Source organism: Panthera leo, chromosome F3 (genome assembly GCF_018350215.1).
Source record: "Panthera leo isolate Ple1 chromosome F3, P.leo_Ple1_pat1.1, whole genome shotgun sequence".
Taxonomy (NCBI): domain Eukaryota; kingdom Metazoa; phylum Chordata; class Mammalia; order Carnivora; family Felidae; genus Panthera; species Panthera leo.
This window is the reverse complement of record NC_056696.1, coordinates 28,346,696-28,362,413: the sequence shown is the minus strand read 5'-3', so window position 1 is coordinate 28,362,413 and position 15,718 is coordinate 28,346,696. Positions and strand designations below refer to the sequence as shown.

At 35.2% G+C, this 15,718-nt stretch overlaps 1 protein-coding gene across 1 annotated transcript in view; it reads left to right on the top strand.

Moving 5' to 3' along the window:
* Positions 1-15,718, top strand: part of CEP350 (centrosomal protein 350) — a 151,624-nt gene that overhangs the window by 25,717 nt on the left and 110,189 nt on the right. The window contains 5 exon segments of the mRNA XM_042925558.1: positions 412-458; positions 2,641-2,755; positions 3,590-3,749; positions 7,158-7,771; positions 13,291-13,404. Of these exon segments, the coding sequence (XP_042781492.1) occupies positions 412-458; positions 2,641-2,755; positions 3,590-3,749; positions 7,158-7,771; positions 13,291-13,404 (1,050 nt within the window).

Below are 15,718 nucleotides of genomic sequence, written 5' to 3'. Positions count from 1 at the left end.
TTTCTGTTGGTAGATTTAAGTCTGGAGTACTTTTCTAATCTTTTCAGCATCATAATGTGAAATATATCACAATATAAAACTTTGTATGTGTGTAGGTCATTGGGGCAAATTGAGGATACTGCTTATTGTTGGAGACGTCTGATGGAGCTGCGGGTGGGGGTGTTGGTCCAGCTGTCCCAGGAACTAATAGGATCAATGTCTAATACAACTGTAAAACATAAACTAGGAAACTTGGCGTTATAGGATGGGAAAAGAACCATGTTTTGGTTCAATATAATAAAGCAGTTGCTGAGGAATAGTTCTGCCTAATAAAATGGTCCTCAAAATCAAGTGCATTTAGAAGCTTATTAAAATGCAGATTTTGAAGACTTTTTCAGAGATTCTGATTCAGTAAATATCACTGTTTCCTAGCAGATATAACCACATCGTGGAATGCACTTTCTCAGACCAAGGCTGCTGTAAGTAATTATAGCTTCCATTTATTTCTTTCAGGTTTAAAATTGATTTCCTGTTATGATTGGATAGATTACATTTTTTTTTCTATAGTGCTTTTGTGATAGGAAAATAAAGTCAAAGATTTTGGTTGGAAATTAAGTACCATATATTACAAAATGAACATTAATGACAGCTATTAAATAATAAAGGGATAATCAAGACACTATTTTAGGTGGCAGGAACATTAACACTATGGCATATAAAATATTAAAATAATTTGTGCTATTTGTTCTCCTTTAATAAATTTGTTCATCTGGTATGTTGAAATGAAGATATAAAACAAAATGAATTTGGGAATATAGGGCTATGTCTACGTAGAAGGCTCAGAGTCAGAGAGGAAATGAAAGGAACAAATTTTTATTTAAATTCTATTTGGTTAACGTATAGTGTAGTATTGGTTTTAGGAGTAGAATTTGGTGACTCACCATTTGCACAGCTTCTTTAATGGACTGTGAGTTGCCTCTTTTGTGGCAATAGCAGGCTGTTTTCTGTCAGTAGTGTTGAAGAATGTCTATAGGCAACCTGTTTTCATTTGTGTTCTGTCTAGTCTTGTCTGCAGTTTAGGAACCCAAATTTGGCAAGTGGTACATAGTCCCTTCAAAGGGAGCCTTTTTCCTTTTTCTTTGAATTTGAGTCACTTATTTCTTTACTGTGTGAATATGGTATTCTCTGTACCCTAATCTTCAGAACTGGTTTGAAAATACATCTGGAAAAGGTACTATAACCTAGATTTGGTCATAATGTAGGGTAAAATGAAGCATTATATATATTCTCTCTCTTCCATAAGAGCATTGTATATCTACAATGTAGGAATAGTTTTTATCCCCAGTTTAACTTAGAGTTAACCTAATTTAGAGCTGAACTGTCAATTGTCGTTTTTCAAAACTATTGTGTTTTTAAAAATAACTTTTTAAAAAATTTATTTATTTTTGAGAGAGAGAGAGAGCGTGAGGGTGCACAAGCAGAGGAGGGGCAGAGAGAGAATCCCAAGCAAGCTCTGCACTGTCAGCACAGAGCCCGATGTGGGGCTTGAATCCACAAACCATGAGATCATGACCTGAGCTGAAACCAAGAGTTGGGCACTTAACCGACTGAGTCCTCCAAGTGCCCCTAAAAATAACTTTCAAGGATGACAGGGGGCTTGTAATATAAATGGGAGAAAAAGCCTGATAACAGAATATCAATGATTATTCCAGTTTTGTGAGTACATTGTACCACAAAAATCTGAATGAAGATAAATCAGAATTTTACACAGTGTTTATCTCTGTGTGGTGGAATTTTGATGATTTTAATTTCATTTTTTATACCTTTTCTGTGCTTTACAAGCTTTCTCCTGTAAGCATATAATTAGGGGAAAATGGTTTTTAAATCATTGAGAACATTGGTGGTTCTACCAGAAGTTGACTTCTACTGTAAAGTGTATGGAAACCTGAGTTCTGTCTCGTGAATTTTGTTTTTATTGTGAAACTTATTTTATAGACATAAGACTTAAAAAGTTGTAGCCGTTTGAACAATTCTAAAATTTGAGTCCATCTGAGTTGTTCTTTTCTAATTTTTGCCTGTAAATTGCACAGGCTATATAACGATGATGTGCAACATATAATGTTAGAAAATGTACTGTTTCGAAAAATAATAAAAAAAAGTCAACAAAACAAATAGAAACTCTTTGATATTCTTCAGTATCTTTTTTTTTTAAGTTTTAAAATATGTGTATTTATTTTTGAGAGAGATAGGGAGAGAGAGAAGAAGGAACTGGGGGAGAGGCAGAAAGAGAGGGGGAGAGAGAGAATCCCAAGCAGGCTCCTTGCTGTCAGCACAAAATCCCCACAAGGGTTTCGATCTCACAAACTGAGATCATGACCTGAGCTGAAACCAAGAGTCGGGTGCTCAACTGACTGAGCCACCCAGGTTCCCCTCTTGCGAATCTTTCTGATTTTCTTGTCCAAATGTGGGCAGCATTGTACTACTTGTTACTATAGCTGAAGTAACAAACAGTGAAAAAGCTAATACTACAAAAAGGCAGTCTTGAATTTTTCCTACTTTAGAGAAAGGTGTCGGACAATATAATTTGTGACTGTGTCAATCAGTAGTAGCGGATTTATATACAGAATTAACCTATTTGTTGTGATGGTGTTTGAACTTTAGCTGAGACACATTGAAAACAAATTAGAAGTTGTCCCTACAAGTACAGCTGTGTTTGATTCTGTCATGGATACCAAGAAATCTTCGGCAAGTGCTACCAGAAAAATAAGCAGAAAAGGTATGTGTGTTGTTGCTTCCAGAATTACAGATGTATTACATTTTTGATGTTTTGTTTCAATTTAATTTCCTTTTATAGTCTGGTATATTTGCTTGCTCTTTTGTCAGAGACCATACCTCATCCACATTTAGGTGTTTTGTCTTCGGTGCTGAGTAGTTATGAAGCAGCTTCATATTCAGTGACTACTGATGATGCTTTCACTATCTTTTGATGAGGGACTTTAGCATCATTGCATCACCTTTGACAGTGACTTTTCATTTGTTTTTCATGATAAGAATTTGATTTTAAGCCTTTGGGATTATGTCTGTATTTTAAATTCACAGATATATCACTTTGAGATTTAGTTGATTTAATAAGATTTACATATTGTTTAGGGGGTTAAATCATAATTGGAATTATGTATCTCATAGGTAAATTGACACAATGCCATTACTTTCTCTGGTTACCTTTCATATATGTAATTGTGTGGTTTCTTACTTAATTAGTGGACTAGAACCTGGAGGTTAGTACTTTCCATTAAAACTGTGATTTTTTTTTTTTTTAAACCTGTGAGTCTGTTGGATTTTATTCGATAATTCCTTGTTTGAGTGAGAGCCTTTGACCAAAAGGAATTTTGTATGTAGAATTTGTTTTGCATTTTTTTTTGTTCAGAATGCAGTTTTTTCCTCTATAGATTGAGTGGTTTGTAATAGTTTAATTTGAATGTTTTCTATACACGTATATGATATTCAACTAGAGATGCCAGAAATAATACTTATTTTCATAAACACTACCCAAATTCAGAGGCAATCGTAGATTATATCATATGTTCTTACAGACTTTCTTTTCCTTCAGATGGTAGATTCCTGGATGACTCTTGGGTTAATGCTCCAACCTCCAAATCTTCAAAATCACGAAAAGAGAAATCTCGCAGCCCTCTCAGAGTTACCACCCTGGAGAGTAACATAAGGAAAAATAACCGCGTGGAGTTTCGTGAACCTTTGGTTTCTTACAGGTTAGTGTTTAACAGTAAATTATCAACTAGGATTAGCCTGTAATATTTACATTAAGATTATGGTTTATTTTCTTGAGTTTTGCATAGCACTGTGGCTCTAGTATTATTACCTTTTTCATTTCCCAAAAATGTAGAGCAGAAGTCTTATATATGATGAAATACTGACTTTCTACTCTTTCACAGATTAAATATTTGGGAGGAAGAAGTAGTGAATCCAGGCTACCACCATTGTAATATATGTTTCCTACAGACAGATTATTCAGTCTCTGGAAGTGTGGCTTTTTTTTTTTTTTTTCTTCATTAATATCTCAGATTAAGTGTTCTACATAATGAACTTTGTCTACATAATGAACTTTGTATAGCTTAGTTTTCTCCTTCTTCTTCCCCTCCTCCTCCTTCCCCTCCTCCTCCTCCTCCTTCCTCTTCTTCTTCCTCTTCTTCTTCTTCTTCTTCTTCTTCCTCTTCTTCTTCTTCTCCTTCTCCTTCCCCTTCCCCTTCCCCTTCCCTTTCCCCTTCCCCTTTCCCCTTCCCCTTCCCCCTTCCCCTTTCCCCTTCCCCCTTCCCCCTTCCCCCTTCCCCCTTCCTCTTCTTCTTCTTCTTCTTCTTCTTCTTCTTCTTCTTCATCAATTACCTGAAATTTCTTTCCTACTGAGAATGTGAATTGGTTTCTTATTTTAATTTGTTGCCAGTGGCTCCTTTTAGCAACTTATTGTCAGATGTTCAGGATTGATGTATGAATTTTGATAGAATGGATAATATAAAATGTGTATTTTTGTTAGCTGATAATTTAGGATTTCAGTAGATAAAATTAGAGAATTTTATACTTGAGGAATATTTTACTAATGATATAAAAGTATTAATGCTGTTAGTATAGCAAATAGTAATAGGTGATAAACACTGGGCCTTATATTTCTTTGTTTCATTAACATTTTTAGTGTTGTAAAATGTCAACCAGTAAATCAAGGAGTTTCGTGATGGTGCTATATACTACTGAGTATATGTTTGTGCTCTTAAATTTGAGATAAAGAATTTGGGAGATAGAGGTAGATCATGAGTTCATATCAGTCTATAACATCAATATTTGATTTGATGCAGTTTTGAAATATCTAAGTGAAAATATTCAGTAGGCATTTGAAAATTTGGGTAGGAATGTGTGTGGAAAGAGGGCTGGGAATGTAAATTTGTGAGTTGTCACTAGTGTTGAAGTGATAAAAATGGTGAAGAAAATATAGGGGAGAAGGCCAGGGAATTAATCTGTGTAAAAGTTCATAGTTTAGTAAAAGGAGAAAGAAAAATGTGGAAAATAATCGGAGTTCAGAAATCTTTAACCACACAAAACAACTTGCCTAGAAAAATAATCACTATCGGAATTGAAACTAAATTACTCTTTACTCATAGTCTAATATTCTTCCTGCAAAGAATACTACTTGAAAAAAAAAAGAATACTACTTGATATTTAAAATTTTATAAATTATGTATCTTTTAAGATAAGAAAAAGTACCTATAAGGAAGCTGTGAATAGAATGTCCTTCACCTGGCTGACTCCATTCATCACTCAAAACTTCGGTTTTGGCACCTTCTATCTGAAACATTGCCAGATGTGTTTCTATCCTATTCCATTCCCACAGCCTATTTAGCCCTTCCTGTATGCTCTAATAATACAATATAACTTCTGTTATATATATTTTCGTGTTGCTTTATATTTTGATTCCATATCTAACCATTACATTAGTTATGTAAGGCTGTAAATCTGTCTTATTCTCAAAACATCAGCGTAATGCCTATCATTTACTAAGTATTCCATAAATATTTTTCCCTAACATTTATTATGAAAATTTTTATATTTATAGAAAAGTTGAAAGAATTGTACAATAAACACCCTTCTATGTATTCAGCAAATATCTAATGAATGAGTAAATGAAAACTAAAAATACGATTTTCTTTTTCTGGTGGGGAGGGAAGATCAACTGTCCTTCCCTTTTTAAGATTGTGACATGATATGCAAACTACCGTTTTATGCTTTCTTTTATTCTTTACATTTGCTAATTTTATACCTAAATCCTTCTAACTATGAATTGTTCTGGTCTGGTAAAGGTAGTGCAAATAACTGAATTTAGTCTTGATCTCTAGTGGAAGCTACATGAGTCATTTCTCAGTCCCCATCTTATTTAATAATCAACCACTCAGAACGGGGTCTGATGTTTTTTGGGTCATGGATTCCAGTGAGAATTTGGTGAAAGCTGCAGACTATCTCCTTAGAAAAATGCATATACTCATAGACTGACAATAGATATAATTACCATATTATACTGCAACAGAGTTATGGCTTTAAGAATTTTTGCGATATTTAGAGTTTTGTGCCTTTCCATGAAACATCTAGATCCGTGCTGTATAATAGAACCAGTAATGTGAGCCATACGTACAATTTAAACAGTTTTACTAGTCACATACACAGACACATGAAGATGTTTTACATTCTTTTTCTGTTGTCATCCTGAGTCTTTAGAATCTGGTATGTAATTTACATTGTAGCACATCTCCCATTGGGGCTAACCATATTTCAAGGGCTCAGTAGCTGCATGTGGCTAATGTCTACTCTTTGAGACACTGCAGATCCAAATTTTATAATTTTGTTGGCTATTTTTTATAAATCATGTGCTGTTGTTACTGCTGAGACTTGTTTTCATTAACTTCGCTTTTAATAAACTACTTCTGTTCCTAAAATATAACTTATTAGAATGATGTATAAAATAAAAATAATCTCTGGAGGAAGACTTTTGTTAATGTTTTTATGAATAAAGAATATGGACTTTGTGATATGTACTTTGGCTATGCCTAGCTGTCTTTGCTTACTCCACAATTTCCAGATGTGCTATACAGAGTTTGAAGCTACCAAAAAAAGTGATCTATGGTTTAGAGAGGTTTAACTTTACTTAACTACATTTATTTGGAGGAAAATATTTATTATACCTCCACTTTATTTGTACTCCCCATCTATTTGTTAATTTGGTACATTATTTAGAAGTTACAAACACAGAATTTGAGAACTTTTTTCCCATACTTAAGATTTCATAGAGGAATAAAATGCATATTTTGGTAATAGGTATCAAGTGAATTTCTAAAGTCAGATTGTAATCCTATTTTCTGGAGTTCTTAAGGAAATCTCTCCATGTTTTGCATATTTCTTATTTTACATATGCACATTATGATTTAGATTATTTGCTATCTAACTTGATAGAGGGGGCACTGAGCATTGAATCTTAATGTTAGTGATGAGCATTTTGTTTTTTAACCTACTGGAATTTCTAGATTTTTAAAAAATCTCTAATATTAGAATTCTTTCAGTTTGACTGGTTTCAGTTTGTTTTTTGTGCTCTTTATTTAAAGCTTATTATTTTTTAATAATAGGGAAATCCATGGCACACCTTCCAATATAAGTCCTAGCCATCTAGAGTCAAAGCATGTATATTGTGTGGATGTTAATGAAGAAAAGCCTGAGAGTGGGAACCGGATGATCTGCAATCGAGAAGAACGGAACATACATTGCTGTGATTTTGAGAGCTCCCAATCATCTGTCATCAATGATACAGTGGTTAGGTTTTTAAATGATCGACCAGCAATTGATGCGTTGCAAAATTCTGAATGTTTGATTAAGATGGCAGGTCCTGTGAGAACTGAGGAAGAAAAGCCTAGTAGAGCAAAAGGAAATGAGAAGGCTTCTGTAAGTAACATGGGCCATGATGTTGATCCAAAAGTGTTACGGATAAAGGACTCTTCTCCGTCCTCTACGAGTACTTGTAATTCCCAAAGATTAGATATTTTAAAGCAGCGACAACATGATGTCAAACTGGAAAAACTCAAGGAGCGAATTAGGAAACAGTGGGAACACTCAGAAGAAACAAATGGCCGGGGCCAGAATCTGGGTCATATTGACCATCCAGTAATGGTTGTTAATGTTGATAACTCAGTGACAGCAAAAGTCAGGAAAGTGGCAACAGCACCACCTGCTCCAACATATAAAGGTTTGTAGTCAGTCTTTGTATCTTTCTCTCTTCCTGCCTTCTTGTCCCCCTTTCTCCCTAGGGTGCATTTGAATAGAGAAGGTCATCTTTAGAACAGGGTGTGATTCTCAAATCAAATGCTTAAGAAATTAATTCAAGGTGCAGGTTAAAAATACAGATTCCTGGATGCTACACTGGATCTAAATCAGAATTTCTCGGTATGGAGCCCAGAATTAGATTTTTTAACAAGTCCCTCAGGAGATGAAGAACCCCATCTGAATAGTTAATAAATTGAACAAAAGAGAAAATACGAATTAGTGTCGTTTTTAGAGAACTGCCAGAATTTTACTCTTATTCCACCATTGTATTTGGATTGTTATTAGGAATTCTTTCAAAAGTAAATATTTAAAATTATAATTGAGTTAATTCCAGTTACAGTTGGTTACAGAATATTTTGGCACTGATATTTTGATCCTGTTATTTGAAGCTTTAAGTTTTGACAGTAAGGGATTCCCCCTCCGCCCCCATGTTTGAGAAAACAAATATTTAAATCAGATTTATGCTAACATAGATAGATTTTCATTGAGAAAATCCTTTTCTAAGAGAATCTCTGTTTTGTAGCCAACTCCAGTTTTTATATATGGTGGTTTTAAGGAGATTGTATTTTTATGTTCCTGAAATTATTTTCACAGAGTTATTCATGTAAAGTTTTCAATTAAAGAGTTGATTCATTGATCAGATCAGTCTGTGTTAGATTTTTGTCATTAAAACTTCTGCTACCATAGCCTTTCTTTTATCAAAGTTCAGTTTTTCTAGATAAGTGTATGAAGATCAAAAATTGTCAAGATTCATTTTTTCTGTTAATTTTAAGTTATTAACGAACTAGGACAGTTTTTGCTATAGTTAATTTTGTTTTGTATTTGTCTACCAAGTCTAACTTTTCTCTGACCAGCTTTGCAGTTTTTTTGTAGTCCTAAGGTCTTCTTCTCCAGGATGAATTTTATATGTGAGGTTAGAGCAATTATCGGTTTTATTATTTTTTTATTTTTTTAATGTTTATTATTTATTTTTGAGAGAAAGAGAGAATGAGAGACAGAGAGCAGGTGGGGATGGGCAGAGAGAGAGGGAGACACAGAATCCGAAGCAGGCTCTGAGCTGTCAGCACAGAGCCCGTCGCGGGGCTTGAACCCACGAACCGTGAGATCATGACCTGAGCCTAAGTTGGACACTCAACCAACTGAGTCATCTAGGTGCCCCAGAGCAATTATCAGTTTTATTTTGTGTTGCTTATTATATTTTGATAATGATAATTAATTGTGAATTAGATAAAAGGTGGATAATTTGCATTTTATTCTTGCTAATTTGTGATAAAATTATGAGCAGTTCCCTTTAGAATACTGAAAACTTGTTTTGTTATTCAGGATTGGTCTACTGTATTATTAATTAAATTATTTCATATCCTTCTAGTCATTTGTGTACAATGTAGTAATTGTCCACACCGTTGACAGAGCAAATAGCAAATGTTCTTGTTAGTTGTGAGATAGTGATTATCCAAAACTTTTGCTATATTAATGTCAGATCCATTAAATAAAGATTGTACATTTAAGGTGTGTTTATTCTAGAAATCAAAGTTCTGAAATTCCAAAAGTTATTCTAGTAAGGCAAAGTTAAGATGATCAACCTAAATCCATATTTTATTTAATTATTTACAAAAATCTAAAAATTAAAAATAGGATGGAACAAAACAAACACAACCCGAACAAACCTGAGTGAAAATCTTAAAATCTTAACTTCCTCTGAGTTGGTGATTGGATTTCACACTTACCTTTTATTTAATAATTTTTTAACCTGTTAGTTTTCATATTAAAATGTTTTATAGGGACACCTGGGTGGCTCAGTCAGTTAAGCATCTGACTCTTGATCTAGGCTTGAATCTTGATCTGGGGTTGTGGGTTTGAGCCCCACGTTGGGCTCCCTCCTGGGAGTGAAGCCTACTTAAAAAAAATTTATAAATAGAACTTTTGGGGGCTAATTTATGAACTATAGCATACATTTGTGAAATTATAACAGAATATGGTTTCCAACGTCCTGAGCAATGGATTTATTTTTCCCAACACTGAAAAACTATTTTTGTCAACTTTTTGCCAATGTAAATGAAAAGGATCGAAATATACTATATTCTAAAGTGACATTTTACTTTCATTTGTTCAAATATGTAATAAATTCACTTGGTTCACAATTCAAAAGATGAAAAGGATTTACCAGGAAAATCTCTTGTTCTGCAGCTCCCTGGTCCCCTTTCAGGTTATTACTTGTGTTAACAGTTCGTATATTCTTCCAGAGATAATTTTTGCATACACAAATAGTATGTGTGTGTTTAATTATTTTCTTTCTTTTTTTATGCAGTTGTTAGTATACTAAACCCATTCTAAACCTTGGTTTTCCGTTTATGTTTTTTATGTTATTTATTCATTCATTCATTCATTCATTCATTTAAAGTTTATATACTTATTTTGAGAGAGATACACAAAGTGAGTGGAGGAGGGGCAGAGAGCGAGAGGAGAGAGAGTATCCCAAGCAGGCTCCACACTGTCAGTGCAGAGCCTGATGGCAGGGCTCAAACTCAAAAACTGTGAGGTTATGACCTGAGCTGAAATCAAGAGTCGGACACTTAAATGACTGAGCCACCCAGGTGCCCCTGGGTTTTTTTTTGTTTTTTTTTTTAATTTAAAGACATGAAAAGTGTTCTATGATTCTGCTTTAAAATTTCAATTTAAAAGTAGTGAACACAAACAGTGTTTATGTGATTTTTGTCTTATACTTAGTTGTTTGCATACATTTTTCTCCCTGGTGTAAATGCCCATGAAGTTTAAGACCTTATATTGATCATCCTTATTTTATTTCAGAGCCTAGTACACTGTCTTGAGCATAAGTGCACAGTAGCTTTTTTATTCTAGTCAATAAATTCAACTAGTAACGAAAAAAGGGGACAAAGAATAGAAATACGGTAGTCCCCCCATCCTCAGGCGATACGTTCCAAGCCTCCCAGTGGATGTCTCAAACTGTATAGTGCCAAACCCTATAAATATTATTTTTTCCCTATACATACATACATACATACCTATGATAAAGTTTAATTTATAAATCAGATACATACCTATGATAAAGTTTAATTTATAAATCAGATACAGTAACATATTAACGAAAATAACTAGAACAATTATAACAATACACTGTAATAAAAGTTAAGCGAATGTGGTCTCTCAAAATCTTTAATTTTTTTTTAAGTTTTCCTTTAAGTTTTAAAAAAAATTTTTTTTAAGTTAATTTACTTACTGTAAGCTAGGGAGGGGCAGAGAGAGGGAGAGGGAGAATCCCAAGCAGGCTCCATACTGGCAATGCAGAGCCCGATGCATGGCTCGAACTCACGAACTGTTAGATCATGACCTGAGACAGAATCTAGAGTCGGACGCTTAACTAACTGAGCCACCCAGACACCCCTCTCAAAATCTTATTGTACTGTCCTCACTCACCCTTCTTCTTGTGATGCTGTGAGATGATAAAATCCCTGTGTGATGAGATGAAATGAATGACATAGGCACTGTGACGTAGCATGAGGCTACTATTGGCCTTCTGATCATCTGATCCTGGGCCATGGTTGACAGGTGTGTAATGGAAACTGCAGAAAGTGAAACAGCCGGTAAGGGGGAACTACTGTAAAATTGGGGGACAGAAAAGGGAACTGGTGTAGATATTGAAAGCTTCTTTAAGTTAACTTACAAATAAAAATGCAGATATAATGAAAGGCTCCCATGGAGATAAATGTTTCCTAAAGAGGAGAGGAGAAAAAATGATAGAGTTGAATGCAGAGAGATGGGGTGGGGATGATGGTGGTGAAAAGTTGAGAGAGCGAGAGATTTGCATGGGATTGCCACACTTTCTTATTACAAACTGTAGCTTGCAATAGCCTGGACACTGCGTTTACAAATTTTTTGTTGCATGGGCATAATTGCATGCCCCTTGCCACAAATGTCACGTGAAATTAAACTTCTGCTCTTGTGCTAAAAGCTGAATAGATTCCTTTCTATTAGACATGTAATTAGTTTACCAGTGCATTTTATTTAACACTTCTAGAGTGCTTTTATCAGTTTTTTACTCCAGTCTGTTCTTTATATTGATTTAATTTTTACAAACATTTATTGGGTGCCAATTCTTTGATAAGTTGAGACCATCTGAAAACAGAAATCTTTATACTACTCTCGTTATCGTCCATATTCATCATTTTTATGATTTTTTAAAATAGCCTTCCAAAATAAATTCGAAGTAGGAAATCAGACTGTTAATCCCTAGGAAATAGCACATGTGTAATGTTTGTTGCAAGATTGAACAAGTATGTTTTAAAGACCTGTTTTCTACACCTTGGGTGCATTTTGCTTGTGTAGATAGCAGCTTGTCGGTTTGTTCAGCCATAGGCAAAATCAGACAGATGGTAGCAATTAATGCCTGTCTTCAAAGGAAGAAGTAGTGTTGTCTCTCTCTTACTCCTGAGAAGAGTAGTTCTTTCTCTGAAATCCGTAATTTACGATTGACATTCGTTTATCATTTAATTGAGTGCTTCTCCATTTCTAGTCCTTTTGAAGAAATGGATATTGCTTCATCTCACTGAAGCTTACTTTTTCCCAACAGTATTTGTCAGCACATTATGTGGTAGCTAATTATGCATCCTTCTTTTAAAAGCGTATAAAGCTGCTCACCAGCATTTGTTTTTAGGGAAACACAAATCAAAACCACAGTGAGATACCATTCACAACCACTAGGATGGCTGTAATAAAAAAGACAGAAACAAACAAAAACACAATAACAAGTGCTGGTGAGGCTGTGGAGAATTCGAAACCCTCATGCATTGCTGGTGAGAATGTGAAATGGTAGAGCTCCTTTAGAAAATGGTTTGGCAGTCCTCAGAAGTTAAACATGGAGTTACCATATGACCCAGCAATTCAAACTCCTAAGTATGATACCCAAGGAAACTGAAAACATATGTCCACACAAAAACTTGTACATGAATGTTCATGGCAACATTGTTAATACTAGCCAAAAAGTAGAAACTGTTCAGGTACTTATCAACTGATAAATATATAAATAAATGTTGATATATTCATGCAATGGAATATCATTCAACAATAAAAAAGAAGAAAGCTTTGATACATGTTACATGATGACTGAAAACATTATGTTAATTGAAAGACGCCAAACACAAAAGGTCACACACATATTGTAGGATTCTATTTATATGACACTTCCAGGATGAGCAAATCCATGAAGGTGGAAGGGAGGTTAGTAGTTCCCAGGGAATAGCATGATGGAAGAGTGGCTGCTAATGGGTACAGGAAATTAGTGTTGATAGGTCCATAACTTTGTGAGTATACTGAAAACCATTGAACTGTGTTCTTTAAAACAGTGAATTTTATGGTTATGTTAATTATATCTCAATTTATGAAGCAACTTTGATAAGACTCTTTTGTATTGTTGGTATATATTAGGCTTCAATCCTTCAGAGACCAAGATTCGAACACCTGATGGGAAAGTGTGGCAGGAGGCTGAATTTCAAAACATGAGTCGAGAACTGTATCGAGACTTAGCACTTCACTTTGCAGGTGAGAGTGGAGCTTTCTTAGATTTTGCATGTTTTATCATGTATGCTATCTGACATCATATTTAAACCTAAAATTGTCACCAAAATAAAGGTATTTCCCTTTTTTAACTGCATGGTATACCAAAGTAGTTGTGGTTTCAGTCATAAGGCTCTCTTAGCGTCTAGGCTCTGCTCCAGGATTAAAATTAGCATACATGGCTGATGAGACAGAAACTAGGTTATTTTTAACCTCAGAGACTCTCTGAGTCAGGCCTGTCTGATTTGAAGGAAACATAGCAGAGTCTAGTTGAAGTTTACTTCTACTAGACTGAGATCTTTGAGATGGTCAGTAATTTGGTAGGCAGCAGATAAGATGATACTACCATGAGGGCAAAATGCAGAAAGAAAAATCAACATTATAGGAACGGAATACATTTAGAGAATTGGAAATAGGAGGAATTTATGGAAGGTTGAAGAGGGAAATGGGAAGGTGATACTGTAATGTTATGGAATGCTTAGTGCAATTTGGGGTAAGATGAAGCATTCGTAGTCTTCTGTACTTTTGTTTTACAGTTGTGGAAATGGAGGCTTACTGAGTAATTTCCCCAAGTTTGTATCTATAGGTAGAGTAGTTGAGAATGGAAGCCAAAATTCAAAGCCAACTCTGTCTGACTCTACAGCCTGAGATTTTTCTACTAAGCCCCCATAGAGATTTTGCTAATATATTTTGTGGTATTAAGTGTCCAGTCCAGTTTTCCTAGTATTATTATTGGAACAGTGTATTCAGGTTTTTTTTCTTTTTTTCCTGAGATGGAAAAGGAGTATAATGTAATCGTTAAGAGTAAAGATTTTGGAATTAGCTTACAAGGGTTCAAATTCTTGCTCTGCCTCTTATTACTTATGTATATACTACCTGTGTTTTTCTCATCTGTAAAAGAGGGATAATAATAATATACCTCTATAGGTCAGTATCTTTACAGACCAGTAGAATGATGTATGTCAATGAATTCTTTAAGAAGTCTGCCTGGGGGTGCCTGGGTAGCTCAGTTGGTTGTTATCCAACTCTTGATTTCAGCTCAAGTCATGATCTTGTGGTTTTATGACTTTGAGCCCCATGTCAGGCTCTGTGCTGACCACGCAGAGCCTGCTTAGAATTCTCCCTCTCTTTCTGCCCCTATCCTGCTCGTGCTTTCTCTGTCCCTCTCAAAATAAATAAATAAACTTAAAAAAAAAAAAAAAAAAGGGTCTGTCTGTTGGGGCACCTGGGTGGATCAGTTGTTTGAGCGTCCAGCTTTGGCTCAGGTCGTGATCTCAGCGTTTGTAAGTTCAAGCCCCATGTGGGGCTTGCTGCTGTGAGCACAGAGCCCACTTTGGATCCTCTGTCCTCCTCTCTTTCTGCCCCTCCCTCTGCTCATGCTATCTCTCTCAAAACTAAACATTAAAAAAAAAAGTCTGTCTAGTAAGACTGCCTTCTCTTTCATGGTGGTTGAACTCTGTCCATTAGCTTCTAGCTAGGACTGACCCATCTACTTGTGTTTTAGGTTCCATTTACTCTTGTAAAAGTTTAAAGACATCACTTTGTCCTTATTTCCTTTCTTTGGCATCATCAAATTTTCCCTCTCCTCAAGGTCATGCCCATCAACAGACTGTTTGCTAACATGCTTTTATCTCAGCCATCACAAAAGAATGCTGCTTTTGGCCCTACTCTCTTCAGTTATTGCCTTGTTTCTCTCCTATTTGTGGCACAACTTCAGAAAGTTGCCTTATACTCATTGTCTCTGGTTTTTCTCCTCCCTTTCACTCTTGAACCCTTTTCTATTTGGGTTTTTCTCCGCCTTCTCTGTGGACTGCTAATGTCAAGGTCATCAGTGACTTCCACATTGCTAAATCCAGTGTTTGATTCTCAGTTGTCATCTTGATCTCCCTGCAACATTAGACATGATAGATTACTTCTTTCTTGAAACGCTTCACTTGACGTCTAGGGTTCCTTAAGTGTTTGGTTTTCCTCCTGAGTCTAGCTACTCTTTTTCAGATTTTTTTTTTTTTTTTTTTACCTAATTAACTCCCTGATATCTGAACATAGTCATGCCCTGGGCTCAGTACTTGGGTCTGTCTATCCTTTTTTTCCCCTCTCTTTTCTCTTCTCTTCCTCTCTCTCTCTTTTTTCTTTTTCTTCCCTTACTACTACTGCTACTACTACTGTTTATTTATGTACACTCTAGGCAGGCTCATCTAGTCTCAGGACTTCAAATATTTTCTGTTGCCGTTGATTCCCAAATTTATGTCTCTGGCCCAGACTTTTCCTCTGCACTCAGACTTGTATCCAACTGCTAACT